This window comes from Melanerpes formicivorus, unplaced genomic scaffold, assembly GCF_026170545.1.
Source record: "Melanerpes formicivorus ecotype bairdi unplaced genomic scaffold, bMelFor1.0.p_v2 SCAF_201, whole genome shotgun sequence".
Taxonomy (NCBI): Eukaryota; Metazoa; Chordata; class Aves; order Piciformes; family Picidae; genus Melanerpes; species Melanerpes formicivorus.
Genome location: NW_027142553.1, coordinates 27,825 through 42,500, shown reverse-complemented (window position 1 = coordinate 42,500; position 14,676 = coordinate 27,825). Strand labels below are relative to the sequence as shown.

General features: G+C 54.5%; 2 protein-coding genes across 2 annotated transcripts; both read right to left on the bottom strand.

Moving 5' to 3' along the window:
* Positions 1-3,327: 3,327 nt before the first annotated feature.
* Positions 3,328-4,260, bottom strand: LOC137457794 (olfactory receptor 14A16-like). Its single transcript, XM_068169579.1, has one exon. The coding sequence runs from the start codon at positions 4,258-4,260 to the stop codon at positions 3,328-3,330; it is 933 nt and encodes a 310-aa protein (XP_068025680.1).
* An 8,414-nt stretch (positions 4,261-12,674) lies between these two features.
* Positions 12,675-13,695, bottom strand: LOC137457796 (zinc finger protein 892-like). Its single transcript, XM_068169582.1, is given in 2 exon segments — positions 12,675-13,071; positions 13,073-13,695. Coding segments are annotated over 2 exon segments (1,020 nt in total).
* Between the last annotated feature and the right edge of the window lie 981 nt (positions 13,696-14,676).

Here is a 14,676-nt window from a genome sequence, read left to right as displayed (position 1 = left end):
CGCTCTTCTGGGACAGACACAGCCACGCGCACCCGCCACCGCCCTCGGGAGCAGCCAGCAGGCACGGGGCTCGGCGTGCGGGCAACACGCCGGAGGAGCAAACGGGGCGCCCTCCAGAGATGGGGGGGGGGCAAGCTGCACCGGGCCGCACCGGCTCACAGGGCACCTCTGCCTCCCCGAAATGTGGGCTTGCATTTTCCCTCAAGCTGCACCGAGTTACATCTCCATCACGGGGCGCCCCTCTGGAGCCAGGAGGAAGCCGTGCTGGGGCACCGGCTTGCCCTCCTCCCCCCATGCCGGGCTCCATAGCATACGAGTGGCCAGTCACCGCCGCTGGCTTTTCCCTTAGATGCCGTGCCCCCGCGGGCTGCGGCTTTGGCCATGGGGGGAACCCCCGTGAAGAGGGTCCAGTACTGGGAACGCTCTCTGCCCCTCACTGGGCTCTCTCTCGCCGTGCCTGGACGGGCTTGCTTTCCATTCTTGGTGGGACCGACGCCGGCACCACGTCTCCCCGGCTTTCTCTGCCCCCGTGCCCCACCGGGCAAACTTCGCTTCGGGTTGGGGGGTTCCACACTTCGGCGTTGGCCGGCGCCAGCCACTCGTCAACTTTTTTTCTTTTCCCCTCTTTCTTTGCCGAGCCCGGGCTGGGCTCCGGCTCACGGACGAGCGAAACCCGTCCAACAGTGCTGAGGGTGCGCCAGCGGCCGCTCCAAACCGCCGCGCCTTTGCTCGGCCCCGCGGGTCCCCTCTCTGACCCGGGGGAAAGCCACCGAGAAGCCAGACGGACCCCTGCCCAGCTGCCTGGCGGGTGGCTTGGAGCAGCCGCTCGGCAGCGCTGCCCTGGGAGTGCTCGGCGTCACTCGTTCCCTCATATACGGAACTGGTGGGCCGTCAGCTCCGCGAGCACACAACCAGCCGACCTCCGCCCAGCGGCAGCTTGCAGAAATCACGCCGGCTTGTACGATGAAGTAGGCGGAGGCAGAGAGCAACAGCGACCCCTTGGCGACAACCGCGATCTCCGCGGAGAGCACGTCTACTCGCCGAGGGAGAGCACGTCTACTCGCCGAGGGAGAGCACGTCTACCTGCCGGCTGAGGGAGAGCACGTCTAATCGCCGAGGGAGAGCACGTCTACCTCCCGGCTGAGGGAGAGCACGTCTACTCGCCGAGGGAGAGCACGTCTACTCGCCCAGGGAGAGCACGTCTACTCGCCGAGGGAGAGCACGTCTACCTCCCGGCTGAGGGAGAGCACGTCTACTCGCCGAGGGAGAGCACGTCTACCTCCCGGCTGAGGGAGAGCCCGGGGGGGGGGGGGGGGCAAAGACAGGCGGCAGCAGCTTTGGTGAACTTCACCCGGGAGGCGACCGGGGCTGTCCCGGGGCAGTCCCGGGAAGCCGGCGTCCGGCACAGGGAACCGTCAGCTGCCGGACCGGGGCGAATCCCCGCGGCCACGGCAGAGGTGTGGGCTCGAAGACAGCCGGCAGCCGCTTCGGTGAACATCACCCGGGAAGCAGCCGGACCCGCACTGGGTCCCAGCGCCTCGGGCTCCCGGCCCCCTACAGATCCGGCGACTCGTTCGTGGGCGGCGGGGGGAGGCAGTGGAGGGGGTGCGGGGAGAAGCGGCAGCGGAGGCGGAGGGGGTGGGGGCTCGAAGTCAGCTGGCAGCCGCTTCTGTGAACGTCACCAGGCCGGTGACCGCGGCCGTTCCGGGGCCGTCCCGGGAAGCCGGCGACCGGCACGGGGTCCCGGCCGCGGCCGGACCCACACTGGGTCCCACCGCCTCGGGCTCTCGGGACGGTATGGATCCGCCGACTCGTTCGCCGGCGGTGGGGCGAAGCAGTGGAGGCGGTGCGGGGAGAAGTGTCACCGGAGGCGGGGGGCGGGGGGGGACGATAGTGGCGGGGGGCGGGGGGTGCTCGAAGGCAGCCGGCAGCCGGTTCGGTGAACATTCGCCGGGGCGGGGGGGGCGACCTGTCCGTGCCCGGGGCAGCCCCGGGAAGCCGGCAGCCAGCACGGGGGTCCCGGCAGCACCTGTTCCCTGCCCTGGGACTTGCCGTGCCCGGCGGCCGGTTGCCGGGTGGGGGGAGCGATGAGAGGCGGGGCACAGCGGCCGGGGCAGCGCCGGGCGGCAGCGGGGGGCTGGGCGGGTGGGGTAGGCGTCGAGCGGCAAGCCCTCGGCTGCAGCGAATGTTCGGTGGTGCGGGGGGGGGGGGGGACGGGACGACACGTTGGGGGTGCCGAGTCCGAGCCACCCCCGGCCCCAGGGGCGGCCGGAGGGGGAGGCCGGTGCCTGGTCCTGGGAGCTGCTGGGCGCCAGATGGCCGAGGGATCCCAAGGTGCCCAAGCTGCCAGAGCACTCAGGTCTTGCCCCAGCACAGAGGCTCAGTGAGAGAGGGTGGAAGGGAAGAAAGAGCAGCTGAGGACAGCCGAAGCTCTGGGGCTCCCTGTCGCTGCTGCTGTGCTGGGACTCTGCCCCTCCACCTCTGCACACAGGCACTGCCCTGAAGCTCCACAGAAGCCTTAGAGGAGGGAACTCAGAGAAACAACTTCCTGCAGGGTCCTTTATTGTGTTGAACACACAGGGAGCACAGCTCCTCATGTCTGCAGCCTCTGGGTCACAGCAGACAGGCCAAGACTGAATCAGATATGGTCTTGAATGATGATATTTCTGTGGTGTGGTTGGCTGAGATTACCCTCAGCTAACTGGGGTAAATTACCGAAAAAAACCAACAACCCAAACCCAACAACCTCAGAAGTTGGAAGCAAAATGAAAGTTCTATTTACAAAGGGTGAGCAAAACTCCAGAAGTATAAAATGCCATGAAGATGTACAAAATCTTTTGACAGAGATTTACAATTCAAAGCAATACAAGTACCCCCTTGAATTGTTCCAAACCCCCCTGCGTGGCCCAGAGGGGCTGCTCACAAACTCCTTCACCACTTTCCCTTCCCTCTATCTTTGCAGACAAAATGAACCAGCAGAAGGTCAGGAAAGAGACAAGGCAGCAGTGCACAGCAGAGACACAGAGCAAAGAAGTGAACGTGAGAGTGAAGAGTCTGTGCAGCAACCAATGGAATGAACAGAGACACAGCTGTTAGTATTCTGCTGTGGCAAATCCCCAACTACATTTACCTGTCACTCAAAGATCTCCAGAAAGTTTCTGCTCTGGCTTTGCAATTAGAAACTAGGCTAAAGTGCCAGCTCCAAACCATGACACAAGGGAACCACATTCTTACAAAGGAAATACCAGCAGCAGCCAGAGCTCAAGCAGCCAGGCTGGGCCTGCACTGAGTGGCATCAGAACTGCTCTGCAGCAGAAGACAAAGAGTTTATTGCTTCTGAAAGCATCCAGGGATCAGTTTGCTCAGGGCAGCCTTAAGCTCCTGGTTCCTCAGGCTGTAGATGAGAGGGTTGACTGCTGGAGGCACCACTGAATACAGAACTGACACCACCAGATCCAAGGATGGGGAAGAGATGGAAGAGGGCTTCAAGTAGGCAAAGGTGCCAGGGCCAAGAAAAAGTGAGACCACAGCTAGGTGAGGGAGGCAGGTGGCAAAGGCTTTGTGGCGTCCCTGCTGAGAGGGGATCCTCAGCACTGCCCTGAAGATCTGCACATAGGACACCACAATGAACACAAAACAGACAAAGAATAAATAGGCACTGGCTACAAGAAGCCAAAGTTCCCTGAGGTAGGATGTGGAACAGGAGAGCTTGAGGATCTGGGGGATTTCACAGAAGAACTGGTCCACAGCATTTCCCTGGCAGAGGGGCAGGGAAAATGTATTGGCTGTGTGAAGCAGAGCATTGAGAGACCCACAGGCCCAGGCAGCTGCTGTGAGGCAGACACAAACTCTGCTGCCCAGGAGGGTCTCATAGTGTAGGGGTCTGCAGATGGCAACGTAGCGATCATAGGACATGGTTGTGAGGAGAAAATACTCTGCTGAAATGAAAAAGAAAAACATAAATAGCTGAGCAGCACATCCTGCATAGGAAATGTCCCTGGTGTCCCTCAGGGAATTGGCCATGGACTTGGGCACAGTGGTGGAGATGCAGCCCAGGTCAGTGAGGGCGAGGTTGAGGAGGAAGAAGTACATGGGGGTGTGGAGGTGGTGGTCCCAGGCTATGGTGGTGATGATGAGGCCATTGCCCAGCAGGGCAGCCAGGTAGATGGCCAGGAAGAGGCAGAAGTGCAGGAGCTGCATCTGCCTTGTGCCTGGGAATGGCAGGAGGAGGAAGTGGGTGATGGAGCTGCTGTTGGGCATTTGTGCCCTTTGTGCACAGTGCAGTAGCCAAAAGGCAAAGGCAGTCACAAGTCAATGGAGCACAACCAAAGCCATTTCTCAGCCCCTGATCCAGAGACTTAAGTTTTCTTTTGGAGGACACCTCCCTCCAGCTCTGTTGCTGGACTCATTTGTGCTGACTGAGCATGCAAGGAAGAGCAGAGACTCTGCCTGCTTCCTGCTGCTGAGTCAGTCCTGCTCTGCAGCAGGGGAGTGGTGGAGGCAGCAGCAAGGTCTGGTGTCCACTTTCAGAGGAAAGAGTCCCAAAGCAGAAAGGCTTCTCAGCATCTCCCAGTGCTAAGGAGAGAGGGTAGAAAAAGGCAGTTCCTGAATGTTTTAGGCTTTTGTACTCCAGCTGTCCACATCTCACCCCCAGAGTGGTCATGGCTGTCACAAGTTCTCACACACAGCATTTCTGCTGCCCTCAGGGGGAACAGAGAGAGCAGAACCCTGCAAGACAAGCAGCTGCCTGTGGCTCAGAGCAGAGTGAGGGGAGCTGCTCTGGCCATGCTGCCACTTCCCCACTTCTCTGGGCTTGTGCCCTGCTGAGCTGGAGGAGATCACACTCCCATGTCCCCCTGAAAAGCCACCAGACCCTGCTGAGAGAAGACGAATTCCCCCACAGACCACTCAGTGTCTCAGCCTCTCTCAAGGTCTCAGCACCACACTTCCAGCCCAGCACACTCAGGGCTCATTGCAACATCCAATGGCATTTCCTCTCCTGTTGCAGCTCTGCCTCTGCTGGAGCTCTGGCTGCAGAGGAGATGCTTCACACCTTGGAGCCCACGACCCTGAGGGCAGAGGCTTTTCTGGTGGGAAGAAGAGGCCAAGGTCTGTGCTCTGAGGAAGGGTCTGGCCTGGAGGGGATCAGATGGAGATGTCTGAATGCTCCCTCCCACAACATTGCTGGGTTCAGTTTCCTTCCCTGATCAGATCCCTGCTGCCTGGAGGTTCTCACCCTGGCAGGAGTGTGCTGGGTGATGGACTTGCCCTGGTCACAGAGCCCATCCCAGCCCCTGTGCACTACCTGCAGAAACCTGCTTGTTTACAGGGCACTGGCTGGGAGCATCCTGATGAGTGCAGCCAGGGTGCTGCTGCTGCTGTCCACAGGCAGAGGCTGAAGGCTCTTTAAGAGGCTCCCAGCAGACCTCCTGACCACTCCAAGAAGCACTTCCCCACTTTCATGGACTTTTTCCAACTTGAATGGTCCTTTGTTACTTCTCTTTCTTTCCCCACTTTCCCTTGTCCTCAGAAAAGGAAACTGCAAACACAGACTCAGGAACTCTTCTCTCTTTAGAGCACACTCTACTTGGACCTTGTCCTTGAAACATCTCTTTGGAAGTTCCCTGGTGCTGAGCTGCAGCTGTGAGCAGCCCTGACCCACACAGCAGCCTCTCCAGAGCAGAAGGACCCTGCCCCACCCTGCCCTGCTCTGCACTGCCAGGAGTGGCTCCTGCCACACACAGCTTCTCCCCACAGCCAGCAACAGCTGTGGCTGTGCCAGATTTAGGAGATGCTGCCTGGAACTGCACCTGAACCACCCTGCACCCACAGCCTCACCATGTCAGTGACTGCAGTGACTTCTCCTCCAGTGAGCTCTCAGCATCCTCCCAGTCCTGACCACCTTGAATCACTCTCTGCCATCTTCATCTCCCTGAGATCCTCTGGCAGTGTCCTCAGCCCTGCTGTGCTGTGCAGAGGAGCTGCTCCTGGCCAGAGCTGTCTCTCTGCAGTGATGCCTGCTTCCCAGCAGCACCTTCCAGCCCAGGAGCCTGCCCTGGCTCAGCAGCTCAGGACCAGCCCAAGGCATTTAAAGGAGCCCTCTGCTGGCTTTGGTGCCGAGTCCATGAACCTCAGGGACTGAGAGGAAGCTGATGAAACCTCTCCACAAGTCAAAGTCAGATTCAAACTCTGAAGTTTCTTCTACTCTTAATGGGTCCCAGTGAAGCATACTGGGAAAGGGTCCCCAGGGTCTGGTTAGAGCAGAAGGAGACAGTGGATGCAAGGGAAGCATCACTGGAGGCACTGAAGCATCACCAGGCTGTGGTGAGAGCAGAGAACTGAGGCAGTGTTAACAGGCCAGGACAAGCAGCTCAAGGTGGCTCTGCTGCTGAGGAAACCTGGAGGGGTTTCATTGATCCAAAGGGCCAAGCCCTGACCCCCAGCCCCTGGCAAGTCAGATCCTGTCCCTCACCTATGGCTCTGGGCTCTGCTGGGTGCAGTGGGGAGTGAGGATGAGCAGCAACCAGGGTAGGACCTTGTCAGGTTTTGCTGTGGTTTGCTTGCAAAGAGACAACTCCTGCTGAAAAAGGAATTAAATGTACCTTTAAAAATAATTTTTATCAGATGCTTTGTGCAATAAAAACCTCTCCAATCAGCTGCAGAAACCATGGCAATAATTAGAGGTTCAGCAGTATTTAATGAGCCTCATGGAGTATTTGGGGCTGATTACATCATCCTCAGGTACTGCCAGGAGACTCTGCCAAGGTACTGTCAAGAAGCCTCTCAAGAAGTCCAAGTCAGAAGAAAACTCCAAAGTACCTTGAAGCACTGATTGGCCTCACTGAGGCTTGTTACTGACAAAGGCTCCCCAGGGACTCATTAGAGCAGCTTGTTAGAGGCCAGGATTGCAGGGAGACAAAGGCAAAGTACAGGGGAGGAAAAATTGCCTTTGTTCTAGGAAGCAGAAAGGCCAAGCCCTGACCACTGACCTTGGACTAGAAAAACCTCAAAGCCTCAAAGCAAAGTTTCTCCTCACAGGCCTTGGTGGCAGAGGCAACTGCCAGAGCCAAGGGGACAAAGGTCTTGGTCCTGTTGGGCCTCTCAGCCTTGCCAGAGCCCTTGGCCATCCTTACTGCAGCCTCTCCTACACTGTCCCATGCCTTCAACTCTTTCCTTCAATAGCTGGGATGAATGCACAAACAGATTTCAGAGGACAAATTAAGTCTACACAGCCTCTGAAGTGCAAACCCCTCCAAGAACAGCCCTAGCAGAGTGAACAGAAGATGAAGTTTCAGCAAGTGAGGCATATGTAAGATGCCATCTACCAGCACAGGGACAATAAACTACTGGCTAAAAACAGCAAATAGAATCACTAACAGTCTTAGAAATTGGTAGAAGTGTCACAGACTCACAGAAACATTCAGGTTGCAAAAGACTCTCAGGATCACCAAGTCCCATCCAGAACCCTACTCTGCAAGGGTCACTCATGAATCGAATCTCCAAGCACCACATCCAAACCACCTTTAAATACATCCAGGACTGGGGACTCCATCACCTCCCTGGGTAGCACATTCCATTCCCTGATCACTCTTTCAGTGACAAAAAATATTTCATACTGTCCACTCCAAGCCTCCCCTGTTGCAGCTTGAGGCTGTTCCCTCTTGTTCTACTGCTAATTACCTGTGAGAAGAGACCAACATCAGTGCCTCTCCACAATGTCCTTTCAGGCACCTGTAGAGAGCCACGAGGTCTTCCCTCAGCCTCCATCAGTCACTCTTCATCAGAATTTATTCTCCAGGCCCTTCCCCAGCTTCCCTGCCCTCCTCTGCACTGGCTCCAGCATCTCCACATCTCTCTTGGATTGAGGTGCCCAAAACTGGACACCACACTTGAGCTGTGGCCTCACCAGAGCGGAGTACCAAGGGACAATCAGAATACAGTAGATCACATTACTCCTGAGATTCCAGTCACAGCCTTAGACTACTATCCAGCAAGGATGTTTTAAACCAGGATGACACAGGGGTATCAGGCAATACCTTACATCCAATATATATCTGCACATTGGCCACAGCAACCCCATGCAGTGCCAGAGGCTGGGGTCTGAGTGGCTGGAGAGCGGCCAGGCAGAGAGGGACCTGGGGGTACTCGGGTACTGCTTCTCAGTCTCTGAGGTTCATGAACTTGCCAACAAGGCCACCAGAGGGCTCCTTTAAATGCCTTGGGCTGGTCCTCTGTTGCTGAGCCAGGCCAGGCTCCTGGGCTGGAGGGAGCTGCTGGCAAGCAGGCAGCGCTGCAGGAGACAGCTCTGGCCAGGAGCAGCTCCTCTGCACAGCACAGCAGGACTGAGGACACTGCCAGAGGATCTCAGGGAGAGGAGGAAAGCAGAGAGAGCTCCAAGTCTGCCTGGACTGGGAGGGTGGCTGAGAGTTCACTGGAGGAGAAGTCACTGCAGTCACTGACACAGTGAGGCAAATCAGCCTTAGACTACTATCCAGCAAGGATGTTTTAAACCAGGATGACACAGGGGTATCAGGCAATGCCTAACAGCCAATATGTGACCGGTTTAGGCTACACAGATTGGTAGGTCAGTGAGAATGCAACTTTAAATTTTAGTTTTAGTTTAGTTTGAGTCTCAGTCTGTTTTTCTCAGTCAGTCTGTCTGTTTCAGTCACAGAATCACAGTATCAGCAAGGTTGGAAGAGACCTCAGAGATCATCAAGTCCAACCTATCACCCAAGACCTCATGACTAGACCATGGCACCGAGTGCCACATCCAATCCCCTCTTGAACACATCCAGGGATGGTGACTCCATCTGCCTGGACAACTGCTTCTCTCTCTGTGCTTGGCTGACCTTCAGCTAATGAGATATGAAACTAATTCTTTTGTTTTCTTCCCTTAGCATGGGCTTTGAACTGACAGAATTTCCCCAATAATTCCTTCCTCTCTCTCTAACCCTTTTTGGGGAAGAAAGGGAGGAAGGGGGAAAAGGAGTTTTTGGGGGGACCCTCCTCGATGGAGGTTTTTCTGTGTTACATTCTTTGCTGTATATCTTTGTTTATACTGTAAATACTTTATATTGTGTATATACTCATCACATTTCATTCTGCTTGTCAACACAGCTCTTTTCCATCTGCTCCTCTGACTGACTCAGCCATGGTTTTTGTATGTGTGGGAGAACTGAACTTTTTTTCACCACCACCCAATATATATATGCACATTGGCCACAGCAACCCCATGCAGTGCTACAGGCTGGGGTCAGAGTGGCTGGAGAGTGGCCAGGCAGAGAGGGACCTGGGGGTACTGGTTGATGGTAGGCTGAACATGAGCCAGCAGTGTGCCCTGGTGGCCAAGAAGGCCAATGGCATCCTGGCCTGCATCAGGAACAGTGTGGCCAGCAGGAGCAGGGAGGTCATTCTGCCCCTGTACACTGTACTGGTTAGGCCGCACCTTGAGTCCTGTGTCCAGTTCTGGGCCCTTCAGTTTAGGAAGGATGTTGACTTGCTGGAACATGTCCAGAGAAGAGCAACAAAGTTGGTGAGGGGTTTGGAGCACAGCCCTATGAGAAGACTGAGGGAGCTGGAGTTGCTTAGCCTGGAGAAGAGGAGACTCAGGGGTGATCTTATTGCTGTCTACAACTACCTTAAGGCAGGTTGTAGACAGGCAGAGGTTGGTCTCTTCTCCCAGGCAACCAGCACCAGAACAAGAGGACACAGTCTTAGGCTGCACCAGGGGAGGTTTAGGCTGGAGGTTAGGAGGAAGTTCTACACAGAGAGAGTGATTGCCCATTGGAATGGGCTGCCCAAGGAGGTGGTGGAGTCACCATCATTGGAGGTGTTCAGGAGGCGACTTGACAGGGTGCTTGGTTGCATGGTTTCGTTTGTTAGGTGGCGTTGGATGATAGGTTGGACGCGATGATCTTGAAGGTCTCTTCCAACCTGGTCTATTCTATTCTAGTCTATTCTATTCTATCAGATGTACCTCGCCTTATCTTAGACATATAGCACGTCTATAATCTCCAATATAATTAACTACTCGTAATCAGGTGTACCTCGCCTTGCCTTAGACGTATAGCACATCCATAACGTCTGGCGAATCAGGGAACGTCACCGGCATAAAGGCAGACAGATTAATCTCACAGAGACTAATCCAATAGCCACCATTAGTGGCACTGACAAACAGAAGCATCTCCACAGTCCTTAAAAGCAAAATGTCTTCTTGCTGGTGCAAGTGAGAGTCATAATGAATAGTTGGTCAAGGCAAACGTTCAGGGTCACCATTTGTAATAGTTTAGATGTTTTAATTACCTCGAGCAATGTTTCCAGGACGGGATGTAAGCAGGCAAAGACGTTTATTACGTTGCACAGCAAGGTTCTCTGGTCTATCAGCAGGCACAGGTGTCACATCTCAATTGGTCATTCTCTACTGGCATGCCTGTCATTAAGGTGTTGTGGTGGTTTGAGCCTTAACTGGGGCTTAAAAGCTCAGATGGGGGCAAGGCTGAGAATCCCCTTCCCCAACAGAGAGAGCAAATCCACCAAGAAATAATTTGGGTTCAGCTTGGAAGTAAAGAGGCAAAGGATTTTTCTTTAAACAGTATATATATATATATTTATGTAACAATGACAGGCAGGGTTCAGAAGGGTAAGGAACAAGGATGGATGGGAGAAGGAGAGGAAAAGAAAAAAAAATTATGAGATACAGAACCAGTCCTTTGCAGAGTGTGGAAGCAGCAGGAAAGAGAGCAATGCCTGCAATTCTCCTCCATCTTATACCCCTGCTGGACAAGGAGGGGGAAGTGGAACAGACCAAGTCAGTTTCCCAGGGGAGGAAACACACCCCCCAGGGAGGGCAAAAAAACTCTCAGGAGCCCTCCTCCCCTCTTTTTTTCCAGGATGGGCATAGCCCACCACAGGCTGACAATAGGTCAAAACAACAAAACAATGTTTTAACACATCCTACCAAATGCTGCCCAGCTTCTCTCAGAGTCAAAGACAAAACACAGCTCTCTCTAATTTGAGGAAAGGCAAATCTTCCCTATAGTCTTCTCAAGCTATCTGAAAACATCCCTCTTCCCACAACCAACCCTTTTTCCCCCTGCACTTCTTTTTTCTTGGGCACCAACATATTTTTTCTGTGATTTTTTTCTCTCAGGCATCAACCATTTTTTTTCCCTGCAAGTCTTTTTCCTCAGGCACCAACCCTTTTATTCTCTGCTCTTGTTTTCTTTCAGCACCAACACATTTTTCTGTGTACTTCTTTTTTCTTGAGCACCAACCATTTTTCCCTCTGCTCTTCTTTTCTCTTGAGCACCAACCCTTTTATTCTCTGTGCTACCTTTTTCTCGTTCACCAACCCTTTTATTCCCTGTGCTTCTGTTCTCTTGGGCACCAACTCTGTTTTCCTCTGTGCTTCTTTTTTCTCACACACCAAACATTTTTTCCTCTACTATTTTTTTTTTTTCCTCAGGCAGCAACCCTTTTTTCTCCGTGCCTCCTTTTTCTCTGACACCAACCTCTTTATTCCCTGCACTTCTTGTTTCTCAGGCACCCATTGTTTTTATTCTTTCTGTTTCTTTTTGCTCAGCCACCAACCCTTTTTCCCTCTGCACTTCTTTTTTTCTGGAAGGTGTCCAGAGAAGGGCAACAAAGCTGGGGAGGGGTTTGGAGTACAAGCCCTATGAGGAGAAGCTGAGGGAAACTAAGGTTGCTTAGCCTGGAGAAGAGGAGGCTTCCTGTTCTGGTTGCTGCTGTTGGGTTCTGGCTCTCAGGTGCTGGCTCTTTGCTGAGGGGGAGGGCTGCAGGGGTTGAACTCCTGACTGCTGCTGCTGACTGCTGTGCTTCTTTCTGCAAACAGCCTCAGGTCAGTGTGCATTATGGGATCTCCTTTGGATTCAACTCTTTTGATTTTATCTCAAGTCCTTATCTCAACCCAGAGAGTTTTTTGGTTCCTCTGTGTTTTACTTTTCTCTCACTTCTGTTTTGGGGTGGAACAGGCAGCTTAACCTCTTCTCAGCTCTTCCTCCTGTTCCAGCCCAAGCGGAAAGACAACAGAAGCTTTCTGAGTTCTTCCAAAGATCTCCATCAGCTTCCCCCTACACCCTCCAAAGATGCCAAAAGTCAGTCCTAGGACCATCCAAATCCCAAACACCTAAGATCACCTGAAAGCCCCTGAAGAATGCCTCTGAGATGACCCTCAAGACTCTTCTGAGAACCTCATTTTCCCCTCCCTGAACTGGGCACACAGCTCCACCCCATCCCTTGGGAGCAAATGCCCCCAAAATTTGGGCATTGAGGCAGGAATGTCAGAAATAAAAGCAAACAGACAGGATTTGGGTAACTTTTGGGTTTTATTGACATGATTGGTGAATGTACAGAGAGGTTCTTACCCCAGGGAGACACAAAGCATTGGGGAAGAACCAGACAGACCCTGGCAAAGCCCTGCCCAGCTCCACTGGGAGCTCCAGCTGTGCCGACTCAGCACTGTAATTGTTCTCATTAGCAATAATTGGTGTTCAGAAGGGCAAGAGGTGTTTGTTGCTGCTGGTGTCCCCAGTCCCTGAGAAGGGCAAAGGAAAAAGGGATGATTTTGGTGCTGGAAAGGCCCTATCAGAGGGGTCACGATTACCCAAGAGATTCTAGGTGGATTTATGCCTCCCCTCTAGTGCAGGCTGCTCTCAGTTGTGGGTGCAGCGGCGATTGCTGAGGGATCGCTTCTTGGTGAAGCTCCTACCGCAATCAGCACAAGTGAATGGCTTCTCACCGGTGTGGGTGCGGCGGTGGCAAATGAGAAATTGGCTCCGGCTAAAGCGTCTGCCACAGTCAGCACAAATGAAAGGTTTCTCACCGGTGTGGGTGCGGTGGTGCTGAGTGAGCGTGCTCCTGCGTCTCAAGGCCTTGCCGCACTCATCACAGCTGAAAGACTTCTCGCCAGTGTGCACACGACGGTGATGTGTGAGGTTTCCCTTCCGGGTGAAGCTCTTGCCGCAGTCGGCACAGCTATACGGCCTCTCACCGCTGTGGATGAGTTGATGCTGGATGAAATCCGTGCTCGTGGTGAAGCTCTTGCCGCACAGCACAGGGGAACAGATGCTCTCCAGTGTGGATGCGGCGATGGATGGTGAGCCTGGAGCGACGTTTGAATTTCTTGCCACAGTCCCTGCAGATGAAGGCCTTCTCAGTGCTGTGCACATAGTAGTGCTGGGTGAGAGATGACCTGTGAGTGAAGGTCTTGCCACACTCAGCACAGCTGTATGGCCTCTCACCGGTGTGGGTGCAGCAATGCTGGAGATGCTCAGAGCTCTTGCTGAACCTCTTGCCACAGTCACCACAGACGAAGGGCCGGGGGCCAGGGTCAGGGCAGAGGTGCTTCACCTGCTCTGAGCCAGGTGGGAAGTTCTGCCCCCACTCAGGGCACTGATTCAGCTGCTTGGGTGGTACAGAGGGACCTGCTCTGGCTTCATCCTCCTCTGCAAATTCCTTTTCCTCCTCTTCCTCATCACCTTCATCCTCATGGCTATCCTCTTCTCCATACTCATCATCATCATAGTCATCATTCTGCTCAGTATCACCAGCCTCCATCTTGTCCTCTACCTTCTCATCCTCCTCTACCTTGGGAATGCAAATGTGCTTCTCCAACTTGATCTCTGGGTGCTGCTTCTCCTCCCAGCTTTTCTCTGGGTCCTTCTGTGAGGCCATACTGCGGGAGGGAGGGGTCACAGCTGTGCAATATGGAAGATGGGAGCACCTGAGCCCAGGACCTCAAACCCTCAGATCCTGCCTGGGTCATGACACTCCCTGACTCCCAACTCCCAGCTGGAGAAGAGAATGCAGAGGGGACCTCAAACCTTCAGTTTCTGCCACAGTGTGGGCACAGACCTCCGATACCTGTGCTGAGACCCCAGGTTCCTATGATCAGTGCCCTGAGGTACCCTGGGGCTTACAAGTGGTCTTGTCCCACTCTCCTCGAGCCTGGTGGCATTGGCAGGGTGGTTCCCGGCCCAGGCCCTGTCCTTTGATCTCCCCTGGCTCAGACAATGGAGGCAGCAGCACTGAACAAGGAAGACCAAACCACCATCAATCTCCCACCACCCTCCCAATCCCAATCCCAAACACCACCTCCTGACACACAACTAACCCCACAAGCCTAGGGAGTTTCCAAACTCCAATGCTTGATGTGCCTCAGAGCCCCTGGAGGGGTGAAATGAGGTGGGTAGGAGGAGATGGAGGAGTATGGGAGTTACCCTGGGAATCTGGGATGCTGGGGGCTGGGGTCCTGCTGTTGCCCCATTCTGGATTTTTTACCTGCTGGCCTGCTCCAAGGGGCAGATCTGCAAACTCTGCTTGTCCACAGCACACAGGGGCAGGGATGATGAAGAGAGAGGGATACAACTCCTGCCACAAAGAAACAAAGGGCTCAGAGGAGAGCACTGACCTGCAAGGGATGGCTCAGCACTGCCCAGGACCAGGCAGCACAGCTCAGCCGTGCTGGGGGCAGCTCCCAAGCCCAGCAGCACAGCCACAGCACACAGCCAGGGCTGATCAAGATGGGAGGCCTCAACAAGTGCACACTCAGCTCCTTGCCCAGCACACAGCCCCCAGCACACAGCTGCAGGCCAGCACCACAACACAGCTGCCTCCACACAGCCTCTCCCAGGCCTTCCCTAAAGCTTCCTCCCA